Here is a 27,427-nt window from a genome sequence, read left to right as displayed (position 1 = left end):
CCTTTAAAACCGAATACGAGTATCAAACTTAGTTGCTAAATTATACAAATTATAATACGACGTTATAGACTTTGTTTGCACCGAAATTCCCAATGGAAAACCTTGACAGAAAAGTTGATCGTGCAACAACAATGCTTTATGGTAATTTGCCAGAAATCTTACAAAATTTTCCTTTTTTTTAAATTACTCCTGGAAAAATTGAAATTAGGGTTTGAGTTTACTTTAGGAAAATTTTTTGAAATTTCCCAAATTAGAAACTATATTGAAAAGTCTGTTTACCGAGGAAAAAACTCTCGGGAAACTTCGATGAAAGATGATCTAGAAAGGATATTAGTTTTCATCCCTTCCATTCCCTACTCTTCTCTTACAAGGGTGGCGCTAATAGATTAAAAGGACGCGCTTATCTCGTTCCATCTTTGGCCCAAGTGGACCACTCCCTATACCAACAATCTCCGGAGTGGACCCGAAGTCATCTATAGACCTAGTATTTTGCCCTAACAGGAGACACCCCATATTGGCCAAGCTAGAGGGACTTCCGGTGGGAGGGGTTAAGCAAGGTACATTGTTTATTTGTGTTATTCTTTCTTTTACCAGAGTACAGTGGGCAGCATTTGTGGGCAAAAAGGGTCGCCGTCCTAATTTTATTGGCTGACTCCCCTCCTCCGTCCTTCCTCAATGTAGACCCGGTTTCCTCTACTCTTAAGAGTCTGGAACAATCCATCGCGTGAGAAAAATCACTACTCTCAAACAAAAGGAGTCCTGAAAAAGCATTCCCAATAACAAAGCTGTTTCGATCAATTACCGGGGTGGTATAGTACCGGAATCGCAGTATGGTGCTTGGGTCAGTCCTCCTCGCCGTGTTGTTGATGAAAGTCCCCCAGATCCTGGTCCCAGTAATATAGCGTAATTTGTTTCCCTATTGTTCCACCCATTGCCTTCCAAACGGATTTCCAAAGTAATACTCTGGATCAGGCCCAGTTTACTTTGATGTCGTCGAATGCTAATGTCCGATCTTTAATTTTGCGCGAATATTCAATCTAATAACTCTCTTAAGAAAGTTTTTTGAAAGACACGAAAATCATTACAATATGAAACTGCTAATTATTTTCCTTCATTAGTGAAACAGTTTTTGTTTTCCATTATTCGGATTATGATATCCAGAGCAAACTGAGAAATGATTTCGGCTTCCAAAATGAGGATCCTTTAATTCTGGATAATAAAACGTCCCCGTGTCCCCGCTTTCCTTCCTCCCTTGTTTCTACTGATGAAATTCCCTCAGGGACCTCCTTCCTAGCACCGTCAAAGGCGCGCTTCTTCCAGGCTAGCCCCCCCTCACCCCTTTTCCCAGCTGCCAAGCCTTTTACATTGATATTAATAGGGCGAATTTGGAATTTTGTCGTTGAGAAACCATTAAGGCGTGTTTGTTGCTTCGGGCTCTTTCTTTTATAGGAGCTTTCGCCTTCTATATGGACTTCTATACATAGTGACTGCCTTTTAACGTGTACTTATCCGTTTTCTTTTGTAAAATCGCGTGATTCGCTAAGTACTTAAAGAGATTGGCCGCGGGATTCGTTTTGTTTCTTCTCATTCGATTTTAAGCTAGCGCCGCTAATGAATTTATTCAATTAATTATAGCCATCAGTTTTCTTTGACTGTTTAACCAACTGGCGGCTTAAACGGAAATCTCTAGACTGAAACTATTTTTTATTCTATTACGGAATTTGAACAAATCATTCGGGTCGTAAATTAGCCGTAATAAGTTAAAATATTAAGAAGTAAAATCCATTAGTTCAAGGAGAATGTTTTATCGTGTCCTAGAATCCTCGTTCGTATTTTATAATACAAAGTGGGTTCCCTTATACCTTTTTTCCCTTCCAAAATTACTGTAGTTAGGATAGTTTATCACACGGATTTGGGTTTAACGCGGGGTCCACCCCGAGGTTGGTAATGAGTGTTTGATACGTACGCTATAGGGTGTCCATGTCCAAACACTGTAATACATGGCTTGTAAAACAAATGAGGGAGTCGCTTCCAAGGTGAACACCTCCTTGTCTTTTTTACCAGAACACGGTGGGCTTTAGAGTTGAGTTGGGGGGGGAGGGTGTTTACTGAACTAGGGCAGCGTATTTACTCGCTGTAAATATTCATGAAGGTTTATTTATTTTACGAACTGCCTAATTGTTTATTCGCCGCGCGCGCTCTCTCTCTCTCTCTTTCTTCCTGACCTTATTGATTCGATAACGTTGCTCGAATTCCATTTTGGGAAGAGTTTTCGGAATAATTACTATTACATTCCGTTATTGGCTAGAGCTATCTCGTTTTAAAGCGCGCTATAACCTTTGACCCAGATAATACCCCCCTTTAGAATTTACGTAGAAGGTCAGTTCTAGCTGTGACTGCAAAATGTTTATTTTTGCGCTATACGTTTAATCAAAGCGCGTTTTGATATAAATTAATCCGAAGTTGCGAGGCCTGATCTTCTTCCTTCAAGTCTGACCCGAAAGTCCCATCATCTCGACCTGCCTTAAGATCATCGGACAGAAAGAAAGCCCCTCTTTCTCTTCCGCACCAACGGTTAGTCTCTCTTCTTTTCTTCTTCTCCCGCAACATCCTCTTGAGTCGCGGCGATTGTCCTCCCCGTACTCGTCCTAGAAAACCAAAGGATGCATTGGAAGAGAGGTAGAGACTGCTTGGGCTCGTCTCTCCTTCCACCCTTCCATCCATGAGTGACATCTGTTAATAATCGAGGCCCGGGGCCGCTCGACACCGCCTCGCTATACTCTATCAAACACCGTACTGCTCTAAAACAGCCAGCAGACCTAATATCGAGGCTAAGACGTCTTGGAACTCTATCACGTCTATACGAGAAGTGAGGAGTTGGTACTGAACGTTCTTGGAAGACTTGGGCGTCCTGGTTACGGTACGCTGTTTGACTCTATAGCCTGGGAGCGGGGACTGTATTTTGTCCTCAGCTCCTAGAACGGTGGTGGAGGTCGGTTATACGAAACTCTAGCTTCGGGTGCCACATACGGGACGAAACTAGGTTCGCTCGTATTTGGAGAAGAGGAGGAAAGGATAGAGCGAGCGAGCGAGAGAGAGAGAGAGAGAGGAAAAGAGAGTAACCATGGATACCGGACCCTTTATTGATGATCTCGAAAGAAGGGGGTAGCAGAGAGGGATATTAAACGGGGGGACAGTAGAACTACGCCCCTTGTCTTCCTATAGAACCCCTAGAAGGGGACCACCACCACAGTAAGAGTAAGAGAGAGAGAGAGAGGAAAATGTCCGATTTGCGCCTGCGTTCGTGGCAAGCTCGCGGACGGCGGAGAGAGTTTAAAGAGTTCACTAGTTACGATATTCACTCGCTTTACTAGCTACGGAAGCAGTCGGACGCCTCGAAAATTTCGCGCCCAAATACGAAGCGTGCTTTTATAAACAACGCTTCGGACTCGTGTCAGGCTCCCAACACGAGGCCATACCGTATTAAACAAGATTATTGGAAAAAATATATCTTTCCGGGCATTTTTATATTAATTTCCTTTGTGTAAAAAAGAATTGATTAATATCGCGAAGATAGCACATGGGTCTGAAAGGCTACAGGTGGTACTTTGTGTCTGTCGCCGTTACCATATTCAGGAGTGCAGTTCGTCGAGATGACGTTGTCGGTCTTGGGCTTGTTCGGCTTTCAATTTTAACTAAAAGCAACTTGTGAACGGAATTATTGAACGTTGAAATAGGTTTTAAATAATACGTACTCTCATCGTATCGTATCAAATATATATAAATAATAAATTATTAATCATGTTCGACGTTTATAAAATGTTGCCCAATAACAAATTGGATGTCTTCGTCTTCTTCCAAAGGTTCTCTCTCAAAATGGTACTCGTTCTCGCGATTATGGCAGGTAAGGGATCACCCTTTTTCGTGATACCTACCTACCTCTTTTGATCGATGGCACCGAGCAATTTGCGTTTTAAAACTTTTAAATAAGTATACAAGTTTTATATTATATTAAATAAAAGTATCATTAGTTACGTTGTCAGTAAGTACATATTTCTATAGGTAATGACCGGGCTTAATGATTTTATTTTAAAGTTGGTCAATAAGAACGTCAAATAAGGAAAGAGAATATGTTTTTGAAATGAGTTTGGCTCTGTTTGCTCTAGCGTGCGTAACTAACGACGCACTCCGTATTTATACGTAACCCGAAAAGCAATCTCCTTTAACGTCCTTGATATTTAACTGTCCAATCTACCGTGTTTTTTAATAAACACTGAGAACGGTGGGAAAAAACCCAATACGCTCAGCGGAACCTTTCGTTCGTTGTTCCTTGTCTAAATAAAACCATCAATCTACTAACCCGAAATTATCAAAGCTTTCCTTCGCTTTAATGGGAACTTTGTATGTGCAAATAATATTACAACTTTGAGTTAATACCTAAATTGGATATAAAAGAGAAACCATTCTAAAACACCGGGCGATTAACTAAACGGGGATGGGAGAGGGAAAGTGCGCGGTGTTCGAAACCGTTTTTAAATTACATTCCTTCCCACGAAGTAATTCGCTTTCCATTTTTGGGCCGCGTCAGCGATTAGGAAGGAATACGCGAATTTAAAATACGTAGAAGAATATTCATACATACATACGAGAGTAAAAATTTTACCTCAAGGCCTAGAAAAAGAACAAAGTTTAAAACTCACTCTCTTTCTCTCCTCTCTCTCTCTCTCACGGGATATTCACTTTGGCAAAATTTCATTTATAATTTAAAATCCTAAACTTGAATTGTTTTGGTTGGGTTAGGTTTAGAAGAGCGTATCTTATGAGTATTTTATATCGAAACCCGTCAAATATTAAATGAGAAGAGACTAGACTCCAGCCAGCTTCAATTTTGTATACTTCTTAGCGGCTTTCGGCTCCCGGCTTTCTTTACCCGAAAACATTCAAAGTTTAAATAAAGAGTAACTAGGTAGCTCTGTTAGGGTTAATACTTGATTGCGATGAAGGTGGGTTTACTTAGTTTAGAGGATAGCGCGGTTTATTATCGTCAATATTACATTACTAGCTGTCGGATTAGGTCTGCGTGTTTAGATGAAATGATCTCTGTTTAGTTTATATACATAATTTAGGTCATAAAAATTGATAAAAAATGCATGCTGTGATTACTAAAATGACATAACTCTACAAGCTCAAAGTTCAAAGGTCCAGATAGATCTGAGGAAAAATAATTTTAATTAATTTTTACTGGATTAGGGATGAATCGCGAGTACATCCAAGTATTCTGAAAATATCTTGCCCCACTTGTTTGGTATCGGTATATATAGAGCAGAAAAGCCAATGGAGCGTCGATCTTGCCTGCCCCCCCCCTTCCCTCCCTCAAAAAGGAAATTAATAATGTAAAACCCGAATAGCAGACGGTCTGAGATATTTATAAATCTTGGGGGCCCCAAACGTCATTAAAGTCTGGCTCGATATCGCCGCTTCTTTTATAGGAGTTTGGATCTTTTCCGTACCATTACGAATGAAGGAAAGAAAAAAAAACTGAACTACCTTCGATGAATTATGTATTTCCTATAATTACGATGTTTATCTACGTTTTGATTTAATTATTCAGAAGTTTTGGATGTATCTACTCGGTTTAATAATTATTTAATACGCGTCTTTTTCTTACTTTCCTTCCCGTACTTCTTCTGAGTACTCTGTCCTTGCCCTCTCGTGTTTTTGCTTTTTTTGTTTTTCTTTGGCACAATGAGTCTGCTGGGATCGCGATAATGTTTCTAAAAAATGACAAAAACAAATGGTGGCGGTGGTACGTTGACTCTGAAAAACATTACGATGGAAAAAACAACCAAATCGGAAAAAGTATTACCGAACCATAGAGAATTGAGAAAAGGAGTCTGAATGCTTTATGAAATTATTTAGAAATGACTTAATATTTGACATTTTAAGCTATGTGACGTACGTCGAACGTGGCACCGCGCTACTGGGCTTCACCAGTAACTTTTTCTCCGTCTTCTCTATGGACGCGGCTAGAGTGGTTCTCGCTTTTCTGCCCGGCTAGATAAACTGGATTCATTCCATCTTGATAATTGGTTTTTCCGGAAACCACGTTTTGCATCCCGGCCATCAACTTAACGGAAAAAAATTGTTAGCTTCCTTTCAGCTCCGTTATTTTCTTCTCTTAACGCGCGTTCTTGAAAAAAAAAGGGGTTGCGTAACTGAGCTTATTATTCGACCGAGTTCCGTTGAATAATTATTTCGCCTTGTTTTTCTTTTTGCGAAGATTAAAAGTCGTAAATCATTTTTAGTTTCCTTTTTAAAACGAGTCTTATCAAACATTTGGCCGCTAATGAAATGTTTTGTGGAGGCAAATTTACAAGAAAAATAAAATTAACCCTAGCAGAGTAAAGATTATGTCAATTTTTTTAATTTTAGGATTGGTACCGACGGACGCTTTGCAACGGCAAGGGCCGCGTTTTGTGGTGGAACCCCCGAACCGAGTAGACTTTTTAAATTCGACGGGAGTGTCCATTTCGTGTAGCGCCGAAGGTAATCCCACTCCCAGCATCACGTGGCTTCGACAAGACGGTGCCACCTTGGTGGAGGATGTTCCTCGACTTCGACAAGTGCGAGCGGACGGCTCTCTCGTCTTTCAACCCTTCAAAGCCAAAGACTATCGCCAAGACGTGCATTCGGGAGTGTACCGATGCGTCGCCGAGAATGTCGTCGGTTCCATTATCAGTCGTGAAGTCAAAATCAGAGCAGGTAGGCCCCATATACTTTTCTTCTTACCTTTACCCAAGTGTCACGCGACCCATTATCGCCTTGTTGCAGTTTTTGCTACGTTACTTATAAGGCACGGTGTTTCTTTTAGTCCCAGTCAGTAACTTTAGCTGTTAAATTCGAGGTAAAATTGGGGAAACCTTAGAAGCGTTCCTCATGGGCACGGTCTTTCCTGGGTTTTCCCAAAATTTTAAATTTTCACGACGAAGCCAACTAAGGGCTTAACTAGTTCCCGTTAATTGCGGCGCGTTTCCCTGACCTTATTGGTGTTACTTACTCGCGGCGTTACTTAACCACGATAAATCCAAAATGGATCGATATTATTTTTTTTTTTTTTTTTTGGACTAGCGGTTCAAAAATCCCATTTTCTGGTGGTGGGCATAATTTGATAAATTTCTCCGCATTGGTTTTAAATTCGAAAGTCCCCATCGAGTCACCTCTTTTCGGTGAAAATTCCATTTTAGATTCGTTGGAGCGTTTTGACACAGAGTCGGAAAGGCGGCATTTGACTCTCCGGGGGGAACGAAAGGGGTGTAAAATGACGAGAGAAGCTGAATTGCCAAAAATTAAGTCTACAGCGAGGGTCTCACATGCGTAAAAGTTCGACAGAAACGTAAACTGAAACGTAAACGTACAAAAAACTTCGACGTAAACGTACTAGAAAAGAGAGTTGAAATTGTCTCAACTTTTTCCGTCGTAAAACATTTTACGCTAAGCTCCAGCCAATCAGATATGCGATCGGTGATGTCACTCACAATAAAAAAAAATGGCGGAGAGTAAAAAGAGTAGAGCGGATAAGCGTGCTGAATTGGAACAATTTGTTGAAAGAGTAAGAACTTATCCATGTCTGTATGATAAGAAAGAAAAAAACTATAAAGATACCGTGTTCAAACAAACGATATGGCAAGCCATTGGGGCAGCACATGGTTTATCAGGTTCGTAATATGTTTTAACTTTTAAGCCTCGGTTTAATGATATGGGCACTATGGAACTATATCCACGATCCAACGGGTAACCACATATAAAACCCCTGTTTGTTTTAAAGCAAAGGATGCAGAAAAATGGTGGAAAACACAACGCGATCGGTATCGAAGAGATAAGAGGCGAATTAAGGAAACGTCGGTTAGTGGTAGTGGTAGTAAGGAGGTTCTGAAATCGAACTGGGAGCTTTTTGATATCATGGACAATATTCTGAGTGGTATTGATGTTCAAGCAGAGAGGTATTTAAACTTTAAATCATATATTATGAAGGGTGTGAAATTTGTAATGCAATTATTGAATTATTTATAATGAAGTACAATAACAAATGACACCAGTATAAATCTTTGTGACACTGTTGATGACACTCAACTTAATCAAGATGATATAGACGATGTCCTTCACATCCCCCGGCCTGCTACACCAATAAATGAAAACCAGGAAGACGATAGCCGAAGCTCTTGTCAGGAGTAAATAAATAGTTATAATATTGTCCATATTCAATGAAATGCCACATGGCTCACTGAAAATATCTTATTTTAGACAAAGCAGGCCAGGTACAAGTTGCAGTAGGTCGAGTATTGACTCAAATAAACGTAGCAACACCCAAAGTCAGCTGCCACCAAAGAAAAAAGCTAAAACCATGGATATCGATGTTGCATTCAGTGATGCTCTGAAAACATTTTCAGACACATCAAGCACTATTGCCAGTGCTATTGTTACAAATAATGAATCCGAGCCAGCAGATAAAATCAAACTGTTTTGTGATTTATTGCAAAACAGGCTGAGGAATTTTAGTGGTAAAGACCAATTCGCAGTAATGAAACAAATCGAGTTGTTAATGTTAGAAAAAGAAGAAAAATATTTTTCATAAATCAAACCAAAATAAAGAAATTTAATGTTCATACAAGACTTTTATGTGTATGTTATTTACTTATTCATAGCATACTATGGCGGTAAACCACGGTAAACCATATCATTCTGCCATGGAACCTCCCCTTCTTCATTTAAGTATTTAGCTAGCTTGTCCCTTAATACTTTGGCATCCTGGCTATACATGTTTGAACCTAATCGATCATTCAGATTCGGGATATTTGTTTCGTCGCGCCACTGACCCGGAACAAGGTTGTGGTTTGCATCCTCCCTATCTGCATAACCAACTGGACAATATGTGTTGGGTACCTCGGTTAGTAAATAGTTATGAAGAACTAAAGCTGCTGATACTATGGAAGGTACTGCAGATTCACCATAGTTTAGGGGCCGTTTGAATATTCTAAATCGTGCAGAAAGAATGCCAAACGCATTTTCCACCACCCTGCGGGCTCTACTTAATCGGTAGTTGTAAATACGTTCATTATGATTAAAATTCGATTTTCGTGGGTAGGGCCGCATTAAATTAGTCTTCAATGGGAAAGCTTCGTCTCCAATGAAAAAATATGGGTATATGATATTTGATTTTGGTAAAAGTGCAGGTGGTGGAAGATTAATTGCATTTGTTAGCAAACGTTTCCCAAATATACACTTTCTAAAAATACCGCCATCGCTCTCTGAACCATAATGGCCAAAATCAACAAATAGGAATTTGTATGCTGAGTCCGAAACGGCAAGAAGTACTTTACTGAATGTGCCTTTATAATTGTAGTTTAAAGTTCCTGTATTTTTGGGGCACTCCATATATACATGCTTTCCATCGATACTACCTACACAATGAGGAAGTTGCCATCGCTTTTCAAACGCATCGGCTATTATCTGCCACTCCTCGGGAGTTTTGGGCATTACCATGTACTCATCTTTAAGGTTTTCCCAAATAACCTACGACAATTGAAGTTGAAAAACTATTCAGTATAACATATGCAGAAATCATATTGTGTACCTGACATGTTGATTTTACAATATGAGAAATTGTAGAACGCCCAACTCTGAATGCGTAGCTTAAGCTCCGATACGTTTCTCCGCTTGCTAAAAATCTGCAAATTTATTACAAATTAAATTAATTGATTCTATACAAACAAATCATTACCTTAAAGTAATCGCCAATCTATCTCTGGGAGAAATTGGCTCTCGCCAACGAGTAGTTTTCTTTTCAATTAATCTTCCAACTCTTTGCAGGATATTTTCAAATGTTACAGGGGTCATTCTCATAAATCTATATATAATATTCCAATAATTAGCAAGAAATGTATAAATAAATAAATCTGTGGCTATTCTTACTGGAAGTAGTATTCCTGATCATGATTCCGAAGCTGTGGAATCAAAGTATTACCGAATCCATATTGGTGTCTAAATTGAAATATCTTTCTGATCCATATCTTTTTCTTTTTCCTTTCTTTTAATTTTTTGTATGTCGCGATTAATACCAAAAGCTGGGCCGAATAGGAATAATACAAAGCCGCTAAACCTTTGTTAAGCGCCATTTTTCATGTTTGTTCGTTATTTACCGAAACAGACTCAAATAGATGGCACTGTATTCGAAATGTCGAATCCGACAAAGAATTTTTACGCTTCCTAGTGTGCGCCAAACCCAGAAACGTAAACGAAAACGGAGTAGAAAAGTAAAATACGTTTCAGTTTCTGTACCGCGTTTCTGTCGAACTTTTACGCATGTGAGACCCTCGCTTACGCGTCGCTTTACGTAACGCTTTAAAGCGATCCGTCAAAGACCAAACGATCTGTTTGGAAATGTATTAAATTTATCCGAGCAAGAATCGGTCGGATCGAATAATTCGATATATGCATATCGCGCGGTCCTAACATTCGGGCCAGGGTCCCGTAAATGAAACGGGCAGAAACTTAACGAGGTGCTAAAGGCGAAGTATTTCGACCGTGGATAAGTTAGTTGGTAATTTGGGCCCCATTCGCTCTGGAGTCTTAAGCAAGGAGGGCCAGTCCACCCACTGCCACACTAGAACCAGGCAGGCGGTGGCTAACCTCATTTCGTCAGGCACGGCATTAGCGCCGAGGCAATGATAGCTTCTCGCAGTGGCGGAGGCCCTCTTGGCTCCCAGGAGGACCCGAAGGCGCGTTCATGGTCTACCCATCTCGGTATAGGCAGCACGCTCGCTCCTATTACGACTATATCAACAAAAGTCACATCTCATTTCGACCTTATACATTTTAGGCCTGGCAAACATTCGGGGCAACTATCTAGCTCCATTAGCCCGTTCCCGGAGCGCGCTAGAGTACATAGGAGGGCCTTCGTTCGCGCTTATATAACCCCCCCGGTTAACTATATAGCTTCTCTCGTCATTTACGCTGTAACTTCGCCAGGCCACCCTAATTGAAAGACCAGTCTGCAATAACTATTTTCCGCCCATTAAGGCTCCGCGCTCTTTATTTCTCTTCCTCGACTTCATTCACCCACCTAGACCTATTTTATTCGCTTTTTGTTCCGAGTATTTAGGGTTGTAACGCGCGGTCTCCCAAATAAGATTGCTTCAGAATCCGAAAATTAAAATTCGTGGTATTCGAGGCTCAATTTTGTTCGGAGAAATTCAAAATTCAATTACGGTATACTTGGTTCGATAACGAGTAAGCGGATTATCGAGCGTTGAAAGTCAACCATGCGTACGTCACGCTATTTTGTACAACTGAATCGTGACTTAAAGCGTTACCGTGCATGTGTCGGCCACCATTCGTGATTGATATCCGTCTAGTTAGGTGACACCGAAGATCTTCACGCGATCTTCTAAAATAGAACGACAACCACACTTCTACGTCGTCGAATGAAGTTAATTCTTGTTTGCTTTTCGTGTCGCGTTAACGACACTATAAGAAAACCCCCGAAGCTTTAACATTTCCTTATATGTTTTGACCAAAGTGAAATCGCTAATCCGTGTGCTTTTTAAATTTTTACCGTCTACTAGGCCTATAACTATTTCGAAAGTTAATGCGAAATTGTAGGCGAAAATAAAATTAGCGTTTTTGGTTAGGGCGTCATCTTACGCGCGAAGAAATGTTTAAAATTTCATTTCGTAAGGAAAATTCCTGGAAAGACCAGCAACGGACGGTATTAAGCATCTTTAAAAGTTCTCTCAGTTTAGAAAATTCTGCCAGGCGTATAATAAATCGCCTCAAACCGCGCTTCCACTTTCCTCAAGTTTCAAAAGTCAAGTATAACGAAGTTATTAAATGCTCTTGCGAAAACAATTCTATAGCTGGACGTACTGTTGAATTGAACTTTGTATACACCGCGTCCTTGTTCTGGGCTAAATGAAATTTTGCTCTCGATCACTTTTTGGTTAATCTATAGCGAAACATTAGGACAAGAGCAATCAAAACGTTGAGCAAATATTTACGAAGACTTTTGGCGATGGAAACTTGGGTGGAAGTCGTTACGAATTAAAGTTTTGAATTTTTGAAGAGGATATGGAAAGTTGCTATAGGCCTACATCCGAGCTTTGAATTTCTGAAATTATTTCTCGAATTTCGCGTTGACCTCTTAGCCAGGCCAAGGCTAAGACGCGCCCAAAAATGACGTCTAAATCTTCCTCGGTTTGCTGTCAACTCCCGCTTCGTAATATTCTGAAACCGGATATGGGAAAGATTATATAGTTCCTCGCATTCTAGAATTTCTTAGAGTTTGTCAAGAATATTGAATTTTTTTATATTATTATTCATTTATTTTGAAATCAAATATCTTTATAAATTTATATTTTTTGCTATAACTGTAAAGCATTTACCGAAATGCGGTGACATTTAAAATTGAGAGTGCTAAGAGACAGTTTGGAATCATATTTCGGTCTCGGCGCGAGATGGTCCACAATTTTACTCCAGTTTTATTTGACACTAAAATTCGAAACGAAATGGCCTTATATAATTTTTGCCTTTCTTTCTATGTAAATTTGGGTCTGGCATGGGACTTTAATTCCACTTAATAGTAGTAGTTAAACTCTTACGGCGTCGTCTCTGATTGCGTTAAAATCCCTTTTTAGCTCGGGTTTCATTTGAATATAATTGGGGAAAGAAATTTTATTTCCAAGCTATTAATTTCACTGTCCAATTAATTTAAGGAAGTAATTGTCCGGTTGCGCGCTGTACTTGTTTTATTCTGGTGATTAATTTCGGTAAAAGGAAACTCGTATTAAAATTATATTTTATTAGAGGAGCCAGTTCCTACTTTTAAGTCTCGAGAGATCTTGACAATTTATCGGAACGGATTTGAAAAAAAAATATCGGTTTTCTTTAAACAGTGTCAACACGGCCTCGTACGTGTGTGTTTGATATCTTTCGACAATGGCGTTCTATCAGGAATTGAAGCTCATTCCCCAACTACCTTTTTTCAACTCCATTTACCTTTCATAATTTTTCTTAATTCATCGGGGAATTTATCCCCCCTTTTGAATAAAATGAACAAAAACATTTGGGATGAGGGTTGGAAAAAAGTGTTCGTCTGTAGGGATTTCAATCAGGCTTTCGTAATGTAACGACGCTTCTCTCTTCGTAACGATTCGACAAACCCCATTAAACGAGTGAAGTTCTTGGTTCGGGGAAGGTCAAAAGCCTCCAGTGAAGAATATTACCCAGTCATTTTTTCGCCATCGTCAAATATGCTAGGGCAAGTTTAATCCTCAAAATTTTGAAATATCCCTAAAGGTCGGATTAATTTTTCCCACACTTGAATCTTGAACTTGTTTGAAGTATTATTACGTTGATACGAATACTAGGATATCTTTTAAATTCACGATGAAAATTTACTTTCAATTAAGCGGCGTATTTTTACGATATTCGTATCTTGAAAGTTTTAGTTAAATATTCTGGTGAAATTTGGATGTGCCCTCCCTTATACTGAAAGCCATTACTAGGTTGGCCTCCTTGAAGCGTATCCCGTAACGACAGGCCGTTTTAAGCCCTTGGAATTTTACGCGTAGTTTTGCATCCTCTCCAACGTAATGGGCCATCCTCTTAGCGCCCATTCGCCTTGACAAGGTTAATTCCTCGGAACACTCCGAGAACCAGGCATTTTGATGACCGACTCCAGCAAATTCGCCACCGCCCTCAACGACCTCGCTTTGCAAAACCCAGCTGAAGGTTAGCTACCAGACCTTCGCTCTCTTTTCGTAAAAAAGCCCCTTTGGCCCGATTGCCTCCTCTCCAGGCTACGCGTCACGCGTTGAAGTAACGCGAACAGAGTGAAAGATGTTCCCAAAGTTTTTATAAAATTACTTACACTATAAGCTTTAAAAGTGGCCCTGACGAACTCTGACTTTCACCATCTTGCCTCGGAGAGTAGCTTAACCCTGCACTACAACTTAGAATAAATAAAAATTTCGTAATTCAAGCGTAAGGTAATGAAGTCGTAAATAATTCATTTCTTTTTTTCGGGAGAATGAAACCAAAGAATCGAAAGCGTTATAAGCTAGGCCCAAATTTCTTAGCTGGTCGACCATTTATGTTCCGATAAATAGAAACCTTACTCGTTCATCCAATTATCAAAGAGTTTCACTAGCTCTTTGTAAAACATGGCGGCGTCACTAGTGCGTTTTGGTTGTTACCTTATGAACTCGGGATGCGTATACACGGTGGGAGTGGAACCCTTAACGATCTTTCTTATACTACACTCAATATGGCGCCTTCATTTTAATATAAAAATTCTCCGCTTAAGGTCGGAACAATTTTCTTCCGGTGTTGTGGGGAGAGAGGGAAGATATTGAAGCTGATAAGACTGCGTTCTCTCTTCTCTCTTCTTTTTTTTCTTATCCTCTCCCTCGGTCTTTCTTAACTTTGTTTGGGATTTAATCAAATTATGTACAGAAGTGGCTTATACTACAAGAGCGAACCGCCCAGCTATCTCGCTACTTTGCATTTTCTTCTCTTTTTTTTGGCGGTCCGCATTCCAGAGTTTCCCGACTTAAGAAATAAGCCTGTTTTTCCTCCAACTTACGCTTTAGTCTTAGACACTTGTCTAGTAAAGGATGACACGCGTAAGTAATTTGCGTCCCCTCCCACATTTTTGTATCCTTCCATTTTTAAAGTCTTAAAGAAGGAGAAGTTATTCTCCTAGGTATTAGCGACTCATTGATCTAGAGACAATTTTCCAAAAATATTTCCATCTCGCGTTATGTTTACAAAATCATTTTCAAAAATTATGCAAATGTTTTAAATCTAGCTAACAATTTTTCACCGAGCTTCCCTTCCCACTAACGATGTTAAAGCTATACGCGTCTTCGCAGTCAAACATTAGGGATGCGAAAACTTATTTTTAAAAAATAATACTGTCTGGGCTTTAAAACAAACAATCTCTCTGAAAATCCTTTGAAGAAAATGTGGAAGCGGGTAACAACGTTAAATTCGACTTGTTTACGTTGTCTAAAACGTTAATGCATTGTTTAGAAAATACTGTAGAATGTGGGGGGGACTGAAAACTCATTTTATTTCTATTTATCCGCGAGAAATAAAATAGTCCCTGTCCATTAAGCCACTTTCGCTCGCTTTTGGGAGTTTCGCGAGTAACGTTATAGGACGACGCGCCGTTCAAAGTAGCTCCCATTCTAATTCTATGGCGCGTATATTATCAGGGAGACATAGGGCGGAACTCGTCATTCCATCTGATGCGACCTATAATGCGGACAAACGTCTTCTGGGATGCATCCCGAAGACTTCTACCACCCCACTGAATTTCAAATACAGTCGCCAATGCCTTTCAGGCTACCCGAATAATTTTATCAGACCTCGTTATTCCTAATTCCTTCCTTTGAATATAACACCTTTCTTCAGATGGGATGAACTCTAAAGAAACAAGAGCTCGCATTCCTTCTTAAGATTTTTCTTACTTCTCTTAAAAAAAGGCAAGTTTTTGGATTGTTTCCAAAACTATATAAAAAGTCCGTGAGAATGGAAGCAGCGTAGTTAAAGGCCGGGACAGTGGAATATTTGGGTGAGATCTCGGTGGGCTACCTCGCCCTTAAAATCAATTGGCTCTTACTTCAACCGGTAAACTATATAGCGAAGAGTTGAACTCTCTACTGGTTTTATTGCCGTTGCCATGCGCTATTCGCGTCAAGGTGGTCAACGCCAAAACCCTTCTTTCAAATTCTTAGTAATTCAACCCGTTGCGCCTTTCACGCTTTTACCCATTTCCACGCGCATATCCTACTTTCGGAAATGCGTTTGATATAAGAGATTTTTATGAGTTTAACTTCCTCATAGACGGTGGCACTGGTAGGCTTCCGCCGTATTTTTAGTGTCAGTGTTTACCGCGTCCAAAGGCGGCGACTGTACTTTTCCAGAAGGTTATTGGGCGAGTGACTCTAACTAGTAACGGTACTCTTTCCGTAATAAATTGATGTTGGAGATGGGGGGAGACGATATTTATTGCGTTTCATATTACTGATCCGAAAATGGAGGAAGAGAGGAACTCGAGAGCGGGAAGAAAGTTTTCCCCGTTTCAAAATGAAGAACGAAATATTACTGGTCCAGTTTTCTAGGATTTTCCAAATTCCCCCGAAAGAAAAATTGGGGAAGAATAAATACGATCCACTTTAAAAAAATTCTTAATTTAATGGTCCAATTTTATAAATTTATTTGTCATTACTTAATACTTTTTCGGAAGTGGAAGGGTCGGTCCTAATCCTCTGGCATCCCGAGCTATTCCCTAAGCCATCCACCACAGTGACGCAAAAAGCCATCGCGCAACCTTGGGGTGAGTGGCAAAGGCATCCGTATCGGAATAAAGTTTCTACTTGGCTAGTAGAAGCCAATTTGGAGTCGCTTAATTAAACCCAATGTCGGGTTATACAGTGAAATCATTTTGCCAAGCTGTTTCCTCCCTAACCGCGTAGCTGTAGCCAAACTAAGAGTCACGCTGACTTGAAGAGTAAAGAGAGAGGCGCTCTACCCTCGGACCAAACTCTATACAAGCTCATTAAGGATCCGGAGTTAAGCGGAACGGATCATGAACTGCATGGTGGGAGGGGGGAAGCCGCTATTTAATAGGATGGCGCTTATATAAGAGACCCCTTTTCGTAACAGCGTGCGTCCGGTCTTCCTTAAGAATATCTCTCACTCCCAACCAAACTTTCCCAGCAACAAAATACCCAAGGAGAGCTGACGCGAATCTCTAATTATCCATAGCCAAAAGTCTAACAAGGTTGGCGATAAATATCTATATGAAATTTTCCAATTACCGATTAGACATTCCGCTAACCTTGGAACTACATTAATTTTGAGCCCTCTAGCATCAACTGGACTTATTAAAACTGGTCCTGAAATATCTCGTAGATGCCTTACATAACCACGGTGGAATATTTTTATTAATATCCGCTATAACTTACATTTTAAATTAAAACTTCCGTCCGTCTGGTTCTGGCCTTTTTTCGTTTTCTATCATTTCAAAATTTACTAAAGGCAAAATGGTTGAAATTCCCTTCACTATACGAAATTTCAACTTTTTAAAAAGAATTTAGGGAATCGCGATATTGAAAGACAACTAAAAAGCCTCTTTCATTTCTAACGCATTCCGCAAACATAGCGATGCACTCGGCCAAATATGCCAATAACATTTGTTGGGGGGGGGGGGTTATTTTTTAATACTTAACTATCAAACAAAAAATAAAATAATTAGATTATTTTTATTATTATTATGTAAAGTTAAACGGGACTTTTCTTTGAAGATCCATTTATCTTGAAATCACGAAAATGGTTGCGCGGCAATTTTCTTCCAAAAGAGACAGTACTCGGAATAACAATTTGGATATAATTGGGTCGTATTTATGCCGGAGGCGTTCGCGTTGTTTAGGTCTCTAGACGTTTAATTGTCGCTTCAGCATTTTCCTCCGACGTCCAACTATTAAGAAGGATTATGGATTCCGAGTCTCGGGATTTCGGTGGCGATCTTAATGTTAAGTCGTCTCGTGGCGTGTTTTGCCCATATTTTAAAGCCAATTTGAGTTCCGAAGCTCGTGTAAGTCCTTCCCGCCCCCGGAAACATTCGATGTTTTAAGCGCCAGTAAGCGAGGAATGAATAATGAGCTCCAAATTAATCTATCGTAAAATCGGTCTGTCACTAAAAAATAACCCAGACTGAAATGATAGGTATTACCCTAATCTTCGTGATCCGTTCCACTTATAAATCGTTCTATTACCTAATTGAGCGGACCTTTAAATTGTCTATGTCAAGGTACAGTTTCGTGTTAGAGAAAACATTTTTCAGACTGCACCTTTAAATCTTATTATTTTGCTTACAAAAAAGGAAGTACCATCTTTCGTGTCACTCGGCGAGTTATTTTAGAAGAAAGGATGAACTTATAAACGGTTTCTTTTCTTTCGTATAACTTTTCTTTATCTTTCTTGTAGCATCTTCTTCCATCAAGTTTCTTCTTTAGTTTGTTCCTTATAGTTGGAAGGAAAAATTGATAATGGATTATTGAATTGGCTCGTGCCGGCTTCTTCTTCCCGAGTTTGACGCCCCCGCACCCCCCCCCCAGCTGCCCTCGCCTCGAAACTTCCCAACTTTAAGATAGGATAGGAAGCATCCCAGTTTATGAAATATCGAAAAAAATATATAGACGTAGAATCCGGGAACAATTGATTGGAAAATAAAATTCCGATGGATTTAAAAAAAGAAAAATGTATCTTTGAGGTAACAAGATGGAGCGAGGACGAACGATGCCTAAGTTTCTCTTCGAGCGTTATTGAACAAGTTGAGTCTTGGGCGTAGTAACTTATTTCTGGTGAAATGAAGAGAGTGCGATTAATGTACGTCAAATAGAGGTACCCCGAATCTTTCCGTTGTTATAGACTTAGATGGCGAACTGACCCTTAGGGTGTAAGTAACAATTGTTAAGAATAGAAAGGACTCCTCGGCCATTTCCGCCTTCGCCGCTCAGCTCCAACTGTAGATTTCCATCGAAGGTGTTGGACACGTGATGGACGCGTATACCAAAGATAAAACCGGCGTTATACTAGCTCGGGGAAGCGCGAGTGTGTCCCGTCCCTCTTATTTCTATCTGTAGAAAAGTATCGACAATTTTCACTTCCTTTCTCTCTTTCTTTCTTTGCCAGTCTTTTTTTCTTTTTCTTCTTCTCTCGTCAGCCTTTTTATTTGGGAATGGTATTTGTAGCAGCGAACTTTTCGATATAGGTGATAGTTGTAACGTCTATAGAAGATAAACGACGTTTTTTCGTGTTTCGGACTCATTTTTTTCGTGCTACGAACGAGAAAAGGAGAGAGAGCCGAGTTCGGGGGTTACGCGGGCTTTGCATGGCTTTGTCTCTGATGAGCTCGTTTATATAAGGCTTTAAATTGCCGTTTGTTTCTCGAAAGACGTTTTTTGCGCTTTTTTACTAACTGATGCTCTATTAATTCCGCGTGATATTTTGTACGAATGACGTTCCAGAACTGATACATTTTTGAAACGAGGCCATTAAGTCAGGGTGCTTTGACGAACGTGGTTAAATAACTTTTAATCTAAGGAGCCAGACGTATTTGTTAAACTTTTTTAAGGTGGATTTAGGCCAGACTATAGTGGGCGGAAAATATATTTGGTGAAACCAAAATAATTTTGTTGGCCTGCACAAGGTGTTCGTCAGTACGCTGTCTCGGGTAAACACGTCAGACGTATTTTGTTACAGTCTTGACAGAGGAGGTCCGAGCTGTGAGGTGCCGTGTTTTTCTTCTCTTTTTTCCCCTTAATCTCTTGGGCAGCTCGAGCTTCTTGGCGCTTCTCTTACTTTCCGGCCGAGAGACATCAAAAATAGAAATCTGATGCCGAATCAAATCAAAACTTTTTCAAACGCGCGTCTTTGGCCCATCAGCTAGAAGCTAGAATTACTTTTGATCGATCTTCTCTTTTATGTACCTCGCGTCTTGGAATAATTAACTATACGGAGACATAGCTCGTTTGAAATTTGTCAAAGTTGTTAGAACTAAATCCGCGTGGCCAGATGGTGGAACTTTGAGAGAGAGCGCCGTTTAAACGATACTCCTTCAGTTAGTTATTCCACTCTTGGAGATTCTGGCAAGTATCTAGTGTAGGAGTCCATCGAATTTTATTCGGCAAAGCTCTCTTTTTGATTTGGCGAGGCGATGGACGGGAAGCCGTATCAAATATATCACTGGCAGAAATGATTTTATCCAGATTATTTTCAATCTGACCCGATTCTCTCTCTGCTATTTACGTATCTTCCGGGGAATTTTAGGCCTAAATTAATATGATTGAAATTAAATTTAGAAGAATTTTACCGATACATATTTTCTGATAGTAAATCAAATTAGGAAATGGAAAATTAGATTCAAACGCGGTATTTTCTAGATAACGGGTTTCAGGTTTGGCGAGTAAGATAAAATATCAGACCTAAAAATAGTTTTAGAGATATTGCAGGGTGAATAAAAGACTATATTTTTTAAATTGCTTTAATTAAGAGAGTAAGTACATCGAGCTAGAGTCTGGTTAAACAGCTGCCAGCTCTTCGCGCAGTTTTTATAGAGATCCTTCAATTACTTTCTCTCGAAGGAGAAGCGCTTACAAAAAAGTCTACCCGGGATTAAGTTGACATCTCATTTAAAATTTCCCATAGTTTTTATTCCTTTAGGATCTTACGCGGGCTAGTTTGATTAAACGCGAGAGAGAGAGAGCCTTTACACACCGATTATTTTTTGGCTCAAATATAAATTGGTTTCAACTTGTCCGTATTAAATTTCCGAGTTGAGCTTTCTGTAAAGGATACGGCGGCCATGTTCCTAAGTTTAAGTTAAGGGCTAGTTTCGAGTCGGTAAACGATCTCTCCTTTGCCAGTGTCTTAACGCGGTTTAAGATGTTGATAATAAAAGACGGCTTTTCTGGAAAACACCATGAGGAGGCAGTTATCCGCCTTAAGCCGCACGCACTGACCAAGGCGGATGTACAGCGCGGGCAACCATCGTTTTAGACACGGGCGGTTTGGCCATGCACTATCGGGCTAAAACGAGCTTGGAGAAAGCGGCGGAAAACCTCTGATTAATGCCACCGTTTCCTGCTCTGGCATACGACAGAAATTGATTTTAGATCGCATTTTTGCCAAAGACATAGCCCCTATCGCTTACGCTTGACTCTCTTCCAACTCGTATTTCTCCGTTTCCCGCTCTCTATCTCAATGACAGTCTTCCTTACCACTCTCGCCTACCCTTTCGACCTCAAGGGAAACTGAAACTGTAACCCCTCGCCCCCCTCTGATCATTTAACCGAATTAACATGCACTCTTACTAAAATCGGGGTCCCCGCTTGTTTTTGGTCAAAAGGGGTTCGATAACATTGGGTCTCTGGCGCGCCACCAACTGAAATAGCTTATTTAAGCGTCACTTTAGCTTTAGTCCTGGAATAATAGCTTTGGTTTTGAGGCGGAACTCCGGCGTATAACGTAAGTGGGACGTCGATCGGGGGCGAGCTTGACCAGGCGGCCGGGCATTCCAGAGATGACTGCTTTAAGATAGTAGCCTAATCGGTAAACTGTCCGTTCTGATATTGAGGGAGCCTGCATGGTCGCGTACCAGATTTTAGCTTCCGTTGTCACGACCTTCCCCGTTCCGCGTGCCGAAGAGATTGAGATTGCCCTTTTGGCCGCGTCCTATGATACCTTAACCTATTTATTTTAAACGAGAGAGAAAAAATCTCTGCCCAGTAAAACTTGCGGAGGACAAAGAAAAATAGAGATTAGCCATTGACCAGTGGCCTTTTTACTCGCTGGCCTTAATTGAGAGGGTGGAACCGGAACTCTTTGTCCGTCTCATAGAGAAAGAAGAGTAAAATTAACTGTATAGTTCGTTTCTTCGTGATGTCACGTCATACATCAATCTTCTTTCTCGAGACATTCGTCATGAAAGTTATCCCGCGGAAGTAAGAAACTTTCATTTCCTATTTCCCCGTCCGTTTCTTTCGAAAAATTACTCGTGGCTTAGTTTTGGGCCTGCAAAAATACTGCCAAATTTGTGGGTAACAAATGCGAGATGAAAGTTGAGTTTCTCTTAAATATAAATAAATAATTGTAAACAAAGATCTGGAAAAATCTTAAAAAAGAAAGTCTCTACCTACAACAAACAATTTTTAATCTTTAATTTTTTCCTTTTAATATTAATAAAATCTTGCGTAGATAATTTAATATTTATGGCGTAAAATATGAAGGGGTTAAATTTTAAATAGTGCCGTAAACGTTGAGACTGCCTTATTACTTACTCGACGATAAATAAGGTTTAAGTAATTATTAATCCACGAAAGGAGATCTGAAAGAGACAAAAGAAGTTCAGTTAGACCCTTTTTAACCTCGCGTATTTTCTTTTCAAATGAAAATTTAAAAATGTAACTCTGGTTTAACGGCGACCGATTTAGGTAATATTCGTAAATAAATAAATAAAATTTCTATTTGGGGAAAGCGCGTGATAAATACTGTAGGCACACGATTAAAACATATCATGCATACGTACTAAAGAGTAAATAATCAAAGGCGTACGCGTGGACATAAGGAAGCGGGCCCTGACTAATCAATAATTCATTTTCTTCCGTCGCTTATGTTTTTTACACGGTGGATCGATGGCGGGGAAGGTATTTCTTAGCACCATTTTTTTTATAATCGCTTATTCTTGGCCAAATAATTTGGGGAGCAACGCGACCACCGAATCTACATAGCACCCACCCGTCATCGATCTACACGCATTCCGAATTACGTGTACTTCGTTCGGGGGAATATTTAATTATAGTAAATGTACCTACGTCACTCTATATATATAATTACGTTTTTGGCTCCGCACAGCCTGAATAAGAGGACAGTGGGCAGTGGGGGAGGGGGGGCGAAAGAAAGAAACGAATATATCCCCTGGTCAATTATTAAAACTGATCTCGGAGTGGAAATAATATTGTGTGTACGCTAAATATTCCGGAAACGTTTCTACTCTACAGATATACGTCCATCTTCCGATTCAAAGGTTTTAACTCGCGTTTATGGTCAATATTAGTACTGCCACGTTAAGGTAAATGTATGCCAGCTTGACTTTGTCGAGTTGCCACGTAATGGCATCGAGATTGTACGAGACATATCGTGTCACGCGTGTAGTTCCTTATGTTTGTTACGAGTGCATGCAGTGTCATTTACTTGATAATATCATCGACCCGTTATTTTACTTTCCCAGCAAGGTTACTGACTGTTCACCAGTGCTTGAGAAGAGCTACTTTCTTTTCTACCGAGATTAGAATTAAGTATTAATGCGCCCTAGTTTTACCAGCATTTTCACCAAGTGGAGTTGGAAAGAATGAAAGTAGCCCAAACACCCTTTATATTTAGCTTTAGACTCGTTATTTTTCTCGGGTGTATTTTCCAGCACGACTTGCAGGGTTTTAATATTTAACGAGCCAGAAATCTCATTTGCCAGAGGTTCTGACGTTTTTTTAGTTGGCCCTTATATGGTATTCCTTTAGCGACACTTTTTTTTTTTTGGTTGGCGGCTGCAGATTCCGAAGAATTAGCAGTGACATTAAAAGCGCTCCGAATTTAATTAAACAAATTGCATTTTGGGGGAAATTTTTTTCTCGGGCCCGGTTGCGTCTGTTCTGTAGTAAATCATTGATGATTAGGAGTCAAGCGCTTGCTCTTTTATGGAAAATTGTACGCGTCATTTACCAAGTGTACATTTAACTAAATGGTGATGACACTTTTCCAACTTGGACTATACGCTTCCTTCACCGTACGTCTCTTTCGCTGACAAACTTATATCAACGTGCGCTATGAGTTTAGTAAACTTGATTCATTAAATTATTAAAATTCGTTTATTACTCAACAGGCGGAAAAATAATTCGCTTTGACGATGTTACTATAGTTATTTTAGGTCCCAGGCCATGTACAGTGAGTGTCTATTGTAATGAGTTCTTCAATAATTAATAATAAGGTTTTAATTTTCCTTTAATCAAGCTAAGTAGCTTATTCCGTAAGTTTTGGTTGTCGCTCGCGTTGTGTGTACTCGGATAAGTAACTATACTACGCCAGTATTAATAAGATTTTCTGGCCCCTATGACCCGGCTTTGCCGTCATACCATACCTGGTGGGCTATTCAGAGTATCACGCCATGGTTGAAATTGAAATTGAACGTGACCGGACCTATAGGTTTTGGCCGCGCGTTCTAAGTTCGTTAGGGATTCTCAAATCTGCATGGCGGGGTTCGTCATACCAGAGGACCCGGCTGGCTATACTTAAGTGAACTCTATGCCTAGTAGATTCCATTATTAAATTTAGAGCCGCAAAATATCTATTGTGGAAAATTTTCCCTCGAAATTTGGTAATTGAAGCTAAAGAGAATATACGAAACTTTATATTGAACGCGGAGAGGAGGACGCGATGTTGAAGCTTTGTTTCTCAGAAATCTAATCGGGTTAGTTCGAGGTCTTTATTAAGAAAAGGCGTCTCTAACACGCTCTTGATTCTATCACGATGTGGGTGAATTTGATTTCTATAGATTGAGTGTTTATTCGAATCTCAATTCAATTCAATTCAATTCAATTTCGGGGTATTCATTTATCTTATTAATACTATATGTCGCGTTCGAATCCAATACTGCAGGCTTCCCTAAATCTTCTAGTCTTGGCGATAAATAATAAAATGGCCGTGATTTCTCTGCACGTCCGTCGCTTGTGGTATATTGTCGACGACGCCAAAGCCCAAAAGCAGAAACGTCCACCCACCCCCCTCCATGTCCCCCGGGAGAAATCCAGCTCTGTTCATCCTTGTCTCTGATTTCCCTTAACCCTTTCCTCTCTCTCTCCTCTCTGTCCTCAATCCTTCGTTTTACTAAGCGTTCCGTTAATAATTACTCCTTTCTTAAGTTATAAATGAATTTTCTTCCGAAGGTCGTTGATTTCCTCCGAGGGGGGAGGGGGCTTTGCTAAAGTAATTCCTTCTTTTCCTGGCTCATAACGGACCCGGGGATTTTCCCCAGCTGATAAAGTACAACAAAATAGTGGCGCGGATCGAATAGAATATCGAGAAATTTTCATTGGCCGCGTGTTTTAACTCAAAAAAAAAAAAAATATATTACACGAATTAAAAATAAATGATAGGAAATTCTTAAATATTAATCGCGGAAAAGTTTCGTTTAAATTCATTATTTATTGATAGCTCGTAAAAGTCTTTTCCCTTAACTCTGGAGTTTATGAATATATAATGAGAGGCAACCTTCTTATAGATTTTTTGTCCAATAACGTGATGGGGGAACAAATGTGTAATCCTCGATACGTATGGGATATTTTCGTTTTGAAATTTTGCCTACCTTAATTTTAGACTAAAGTTACGTAAGGTTCTAGATTATTCCCCTCATTCATTCGTCTTATAGCGAAGGTATTAAGAAGGTGATTTTTTTTTATAAAAGTCTACTTTCGGTTTTTGCCCTTTTTCTTTCTTTACACGGTTTCGAGAGAAAAATGATCCGGTAAGTGGATCTTATTGAAATTCCTTTCGGAGCGGAAATCAAAGAGAACTTTTACTGGAATTGTTTGAAACTCGGATGGAAAAACCTTCCGAGATACAAAAGGTTGGGGGTTGGAGGGGGGAGGGTACATCTTCTCGGCAAAAAGATCCGAGAAAGAAATAACCAAATTCAATTAAATACCGCCCCGAATAGGAAGAGAAGAACTGGGACTAAGTTAAATCTTTTATTTTGGGTTACCATTATGCCCTGTATAAAACACTTGTAGATAGTACTGTTTTTCTAGTAGGTTTTCTTATTGTTTACATTATAATAATATAGGATATTTTAAAAGCCTTACAAACGCTACTAATCAAATAGGTTACGAAAAATAAACTTCCTTATATTCTCGCGAGAAGGAAGAACAAGAAGCTATAGGGAGTTAGGGAGAGACTCGATCCTTACTGGTTTAAGAGTGCATGCTTCGCTTATGTCTGGCATGCAGGCTGGCTGTATTTTGGTAGCGAGGCAGAAGGGTCACATACACCTTGAAATAACAAAAAGAAAAAAAGGTCAGGAACGTGCCTTGGGGACCGGGGGGGGGGGGTTCGAACAGTTTCGCTATGACGTCTTCGTTCGTTGTTGGTGAACGCGATAATCGCCCTTAAAGAAAAACTTATTTCAAAAAGAGAGAAAGAACTTCCTATTGCTGGGAAGAACAATGTTGCGCCGCTTGCCAATTCCGACATTTCACCCAAGAATATTGAAGAATCGCGCGTCAGCTTCGGGATTTTCGCCTTAGTCTTATTTAAAACGTCTTTATCTTTACACGTTCCTTCGAGAATTGTTTGGCGGAATTTAGCCGGCGGAAAAATCGTTGCGTTGGAGAAATATCGGCTGGGGTTGTGGGTGGTGGTGCTAAGAATAACAATATCTTAAGAGTCCCCTTATTTCCTCCCCCCTTCTCCCCCTCGAGCCTGTTCTTCAAATTCGCTAATCGCCACTCTTCAAAAACTTGTTCCAAATGCTAGTCACGTCGACGGAGCTTATCCATTTTTTGCTACGTCTTCCTAATGGACATATTTTTTTTTTCTTTCTCTATATCTAAAGTCTCTTCTCGGTTTCCTCGGAAGGATTCGAGTTCTTATTTTTCTTGGGATGGGCGCGGTGCATTTCGGGCAACGATCCAAAAAGAGACGAAACAAGACGTTAAAGTTATCCCCGCGCCGTGACAGGCCGCCGCGCGTTGCTTTGACAGATTCCGATAATTACAAACTAGTCCGGCCGTTTCTGTCAATTTCTTCCCGAGGATATAGATAAAGTGATTTTTCAATTATACTCGTGTCAAAGGTGAATCTTTATCCCTTTGTCTTCCGTTTTCGTATAGGAAATTTTGATTTCCCTCTGAAAGAACCGTACCGAGTACCGAGTACCCTGGGCCGCCGGGCGACTAATCCTGGTTACGTTAGTTTATGTTAGAAATAAATATGATCGAATGAGGTGTTTCTTTCGTCTTTGGGGGACAGATCCCCCCCTTTTTGAGGACGCGAGGGAACGCGAATACATTTTATTTTGGTTCCAGTTACGCGAATACGAGTTATAAATCATCCGACGAACTTTAGATCTCCGAGCTGACTGCCGTTTTTGTTTTTCAAGCAACTGTCGCATTTATCATCCCACTCTTTATTCTACGTCATAACAGAAAGCTAAACAACAAAAATACACGCCTTGGTTTTTCCTTATAGGCCTACGAGGCGTTTTTATTAGTTTAACGTCAGTCTGAGGTTTACGCCAGTCTCCATTCTCCAAATTGCAGATTAAGTTGTTTACGAGACTTGACAAAGTCCCGCATTTTAATTCTTTGTATTCATTTTATCGAGCTAAAGAGTACCGTACCGATAGATACACTAGAGGAATAACTTTAAAACACCGATACCACCCCGAAAGAGAAAAAGGAAAAAACAAATCCTCTTGGTGTTTTCTCCCGTGACCCCAAAAAATGGTTGAAGATCCTGGGGGTCGAAACAAGAAAAAGTCCTTGACTTCATTGACGTAAAATGCGGCTTTACATTTATCCAAAGCCCCAGAATGTAGTTGGAACTCGCTTCTTCCTCTTTTTTTATACTGGAGCCTGGCACATCTATATAGGCGCGAAGAGGGAAAGATACTCTGCCGGAATAACAACCGAGTTATGGATCGTTTCATATTGACACCTTGTTTCCAGAGAAAGCCCAGCTTCTACACTCTTAAGACTCTAGAAACGAAAAACCCGACTATTCCCATGGCGGAATCCCTCCCCCTCCCAATCCCATT

General features: G+C 40.0%; 2 protein-coding genes across 3 annotated transcripts in view; both read left to right on the top strand.

Moving 5' to 3' along the window:
* LOC149718032 (cell adhesion molecule Dscam1-like) overlaps positions 1 to 27,427 on the top strand; it is a 191,934-nt gene that overhangs the window by 116,362 nt on the left and 48,145 nt on the right. For both annotated transcript variants that reach the window (XM_089841839.1, XM_089841840.1), the window contains one exon: positions 6,433 to 6,762. In XM_089841839.1, coding sequence (XP_089697965.1) covers positions 6,433 to 6,762 — 330 coding nt within the window. The remainder of the gene's footprint in view (positions 1 to 6,432; positions 6,763 to 27,427) is intronic.
* LOC149718033 (uncharacterized) lies at positions 7,223 to 8,670 on the top strand. Its single transcript, XM_089842032.1, has 4 exons — positions 7,223 to 7,715; positions 7,826 to 8,000; positions 8,076 to 8,228; positions 8,302 to 8,670. The coding sequence occupies exons 1-4, from the start codon at positions 7,547 to 7,549 to the stop codon at positions 8,630 to 8,632; spliced, it is 828 nt and encodes a 275-aa protein (XP_089698158.1). The 5' UTR covers positions 7,223 to 7,546; the 3' UTR covers positions 8,633 to 8,670.

This window comes from Phalangium opilio, unplaced genomic scaffold, assembly GCF_054372755.1.
Source record: "Phalangium opilio isolate 3A_F unplaced genomic scaffold, DU_Popi_V2 ptg000003l_1, whole genome shotgun sequence".
Taxonomy (NCBI): Eukaryota; Metazoa; Arthropoda; class Arachnida; order Opiliones; family Phalangiidae; genus Phalangium; species Phalangium opilio.
The sequence above is the reverse complement of the archived record's forward strand: the minus strand, read 5'-3'. Positions and strand labels throughout refer to the sequence as shown.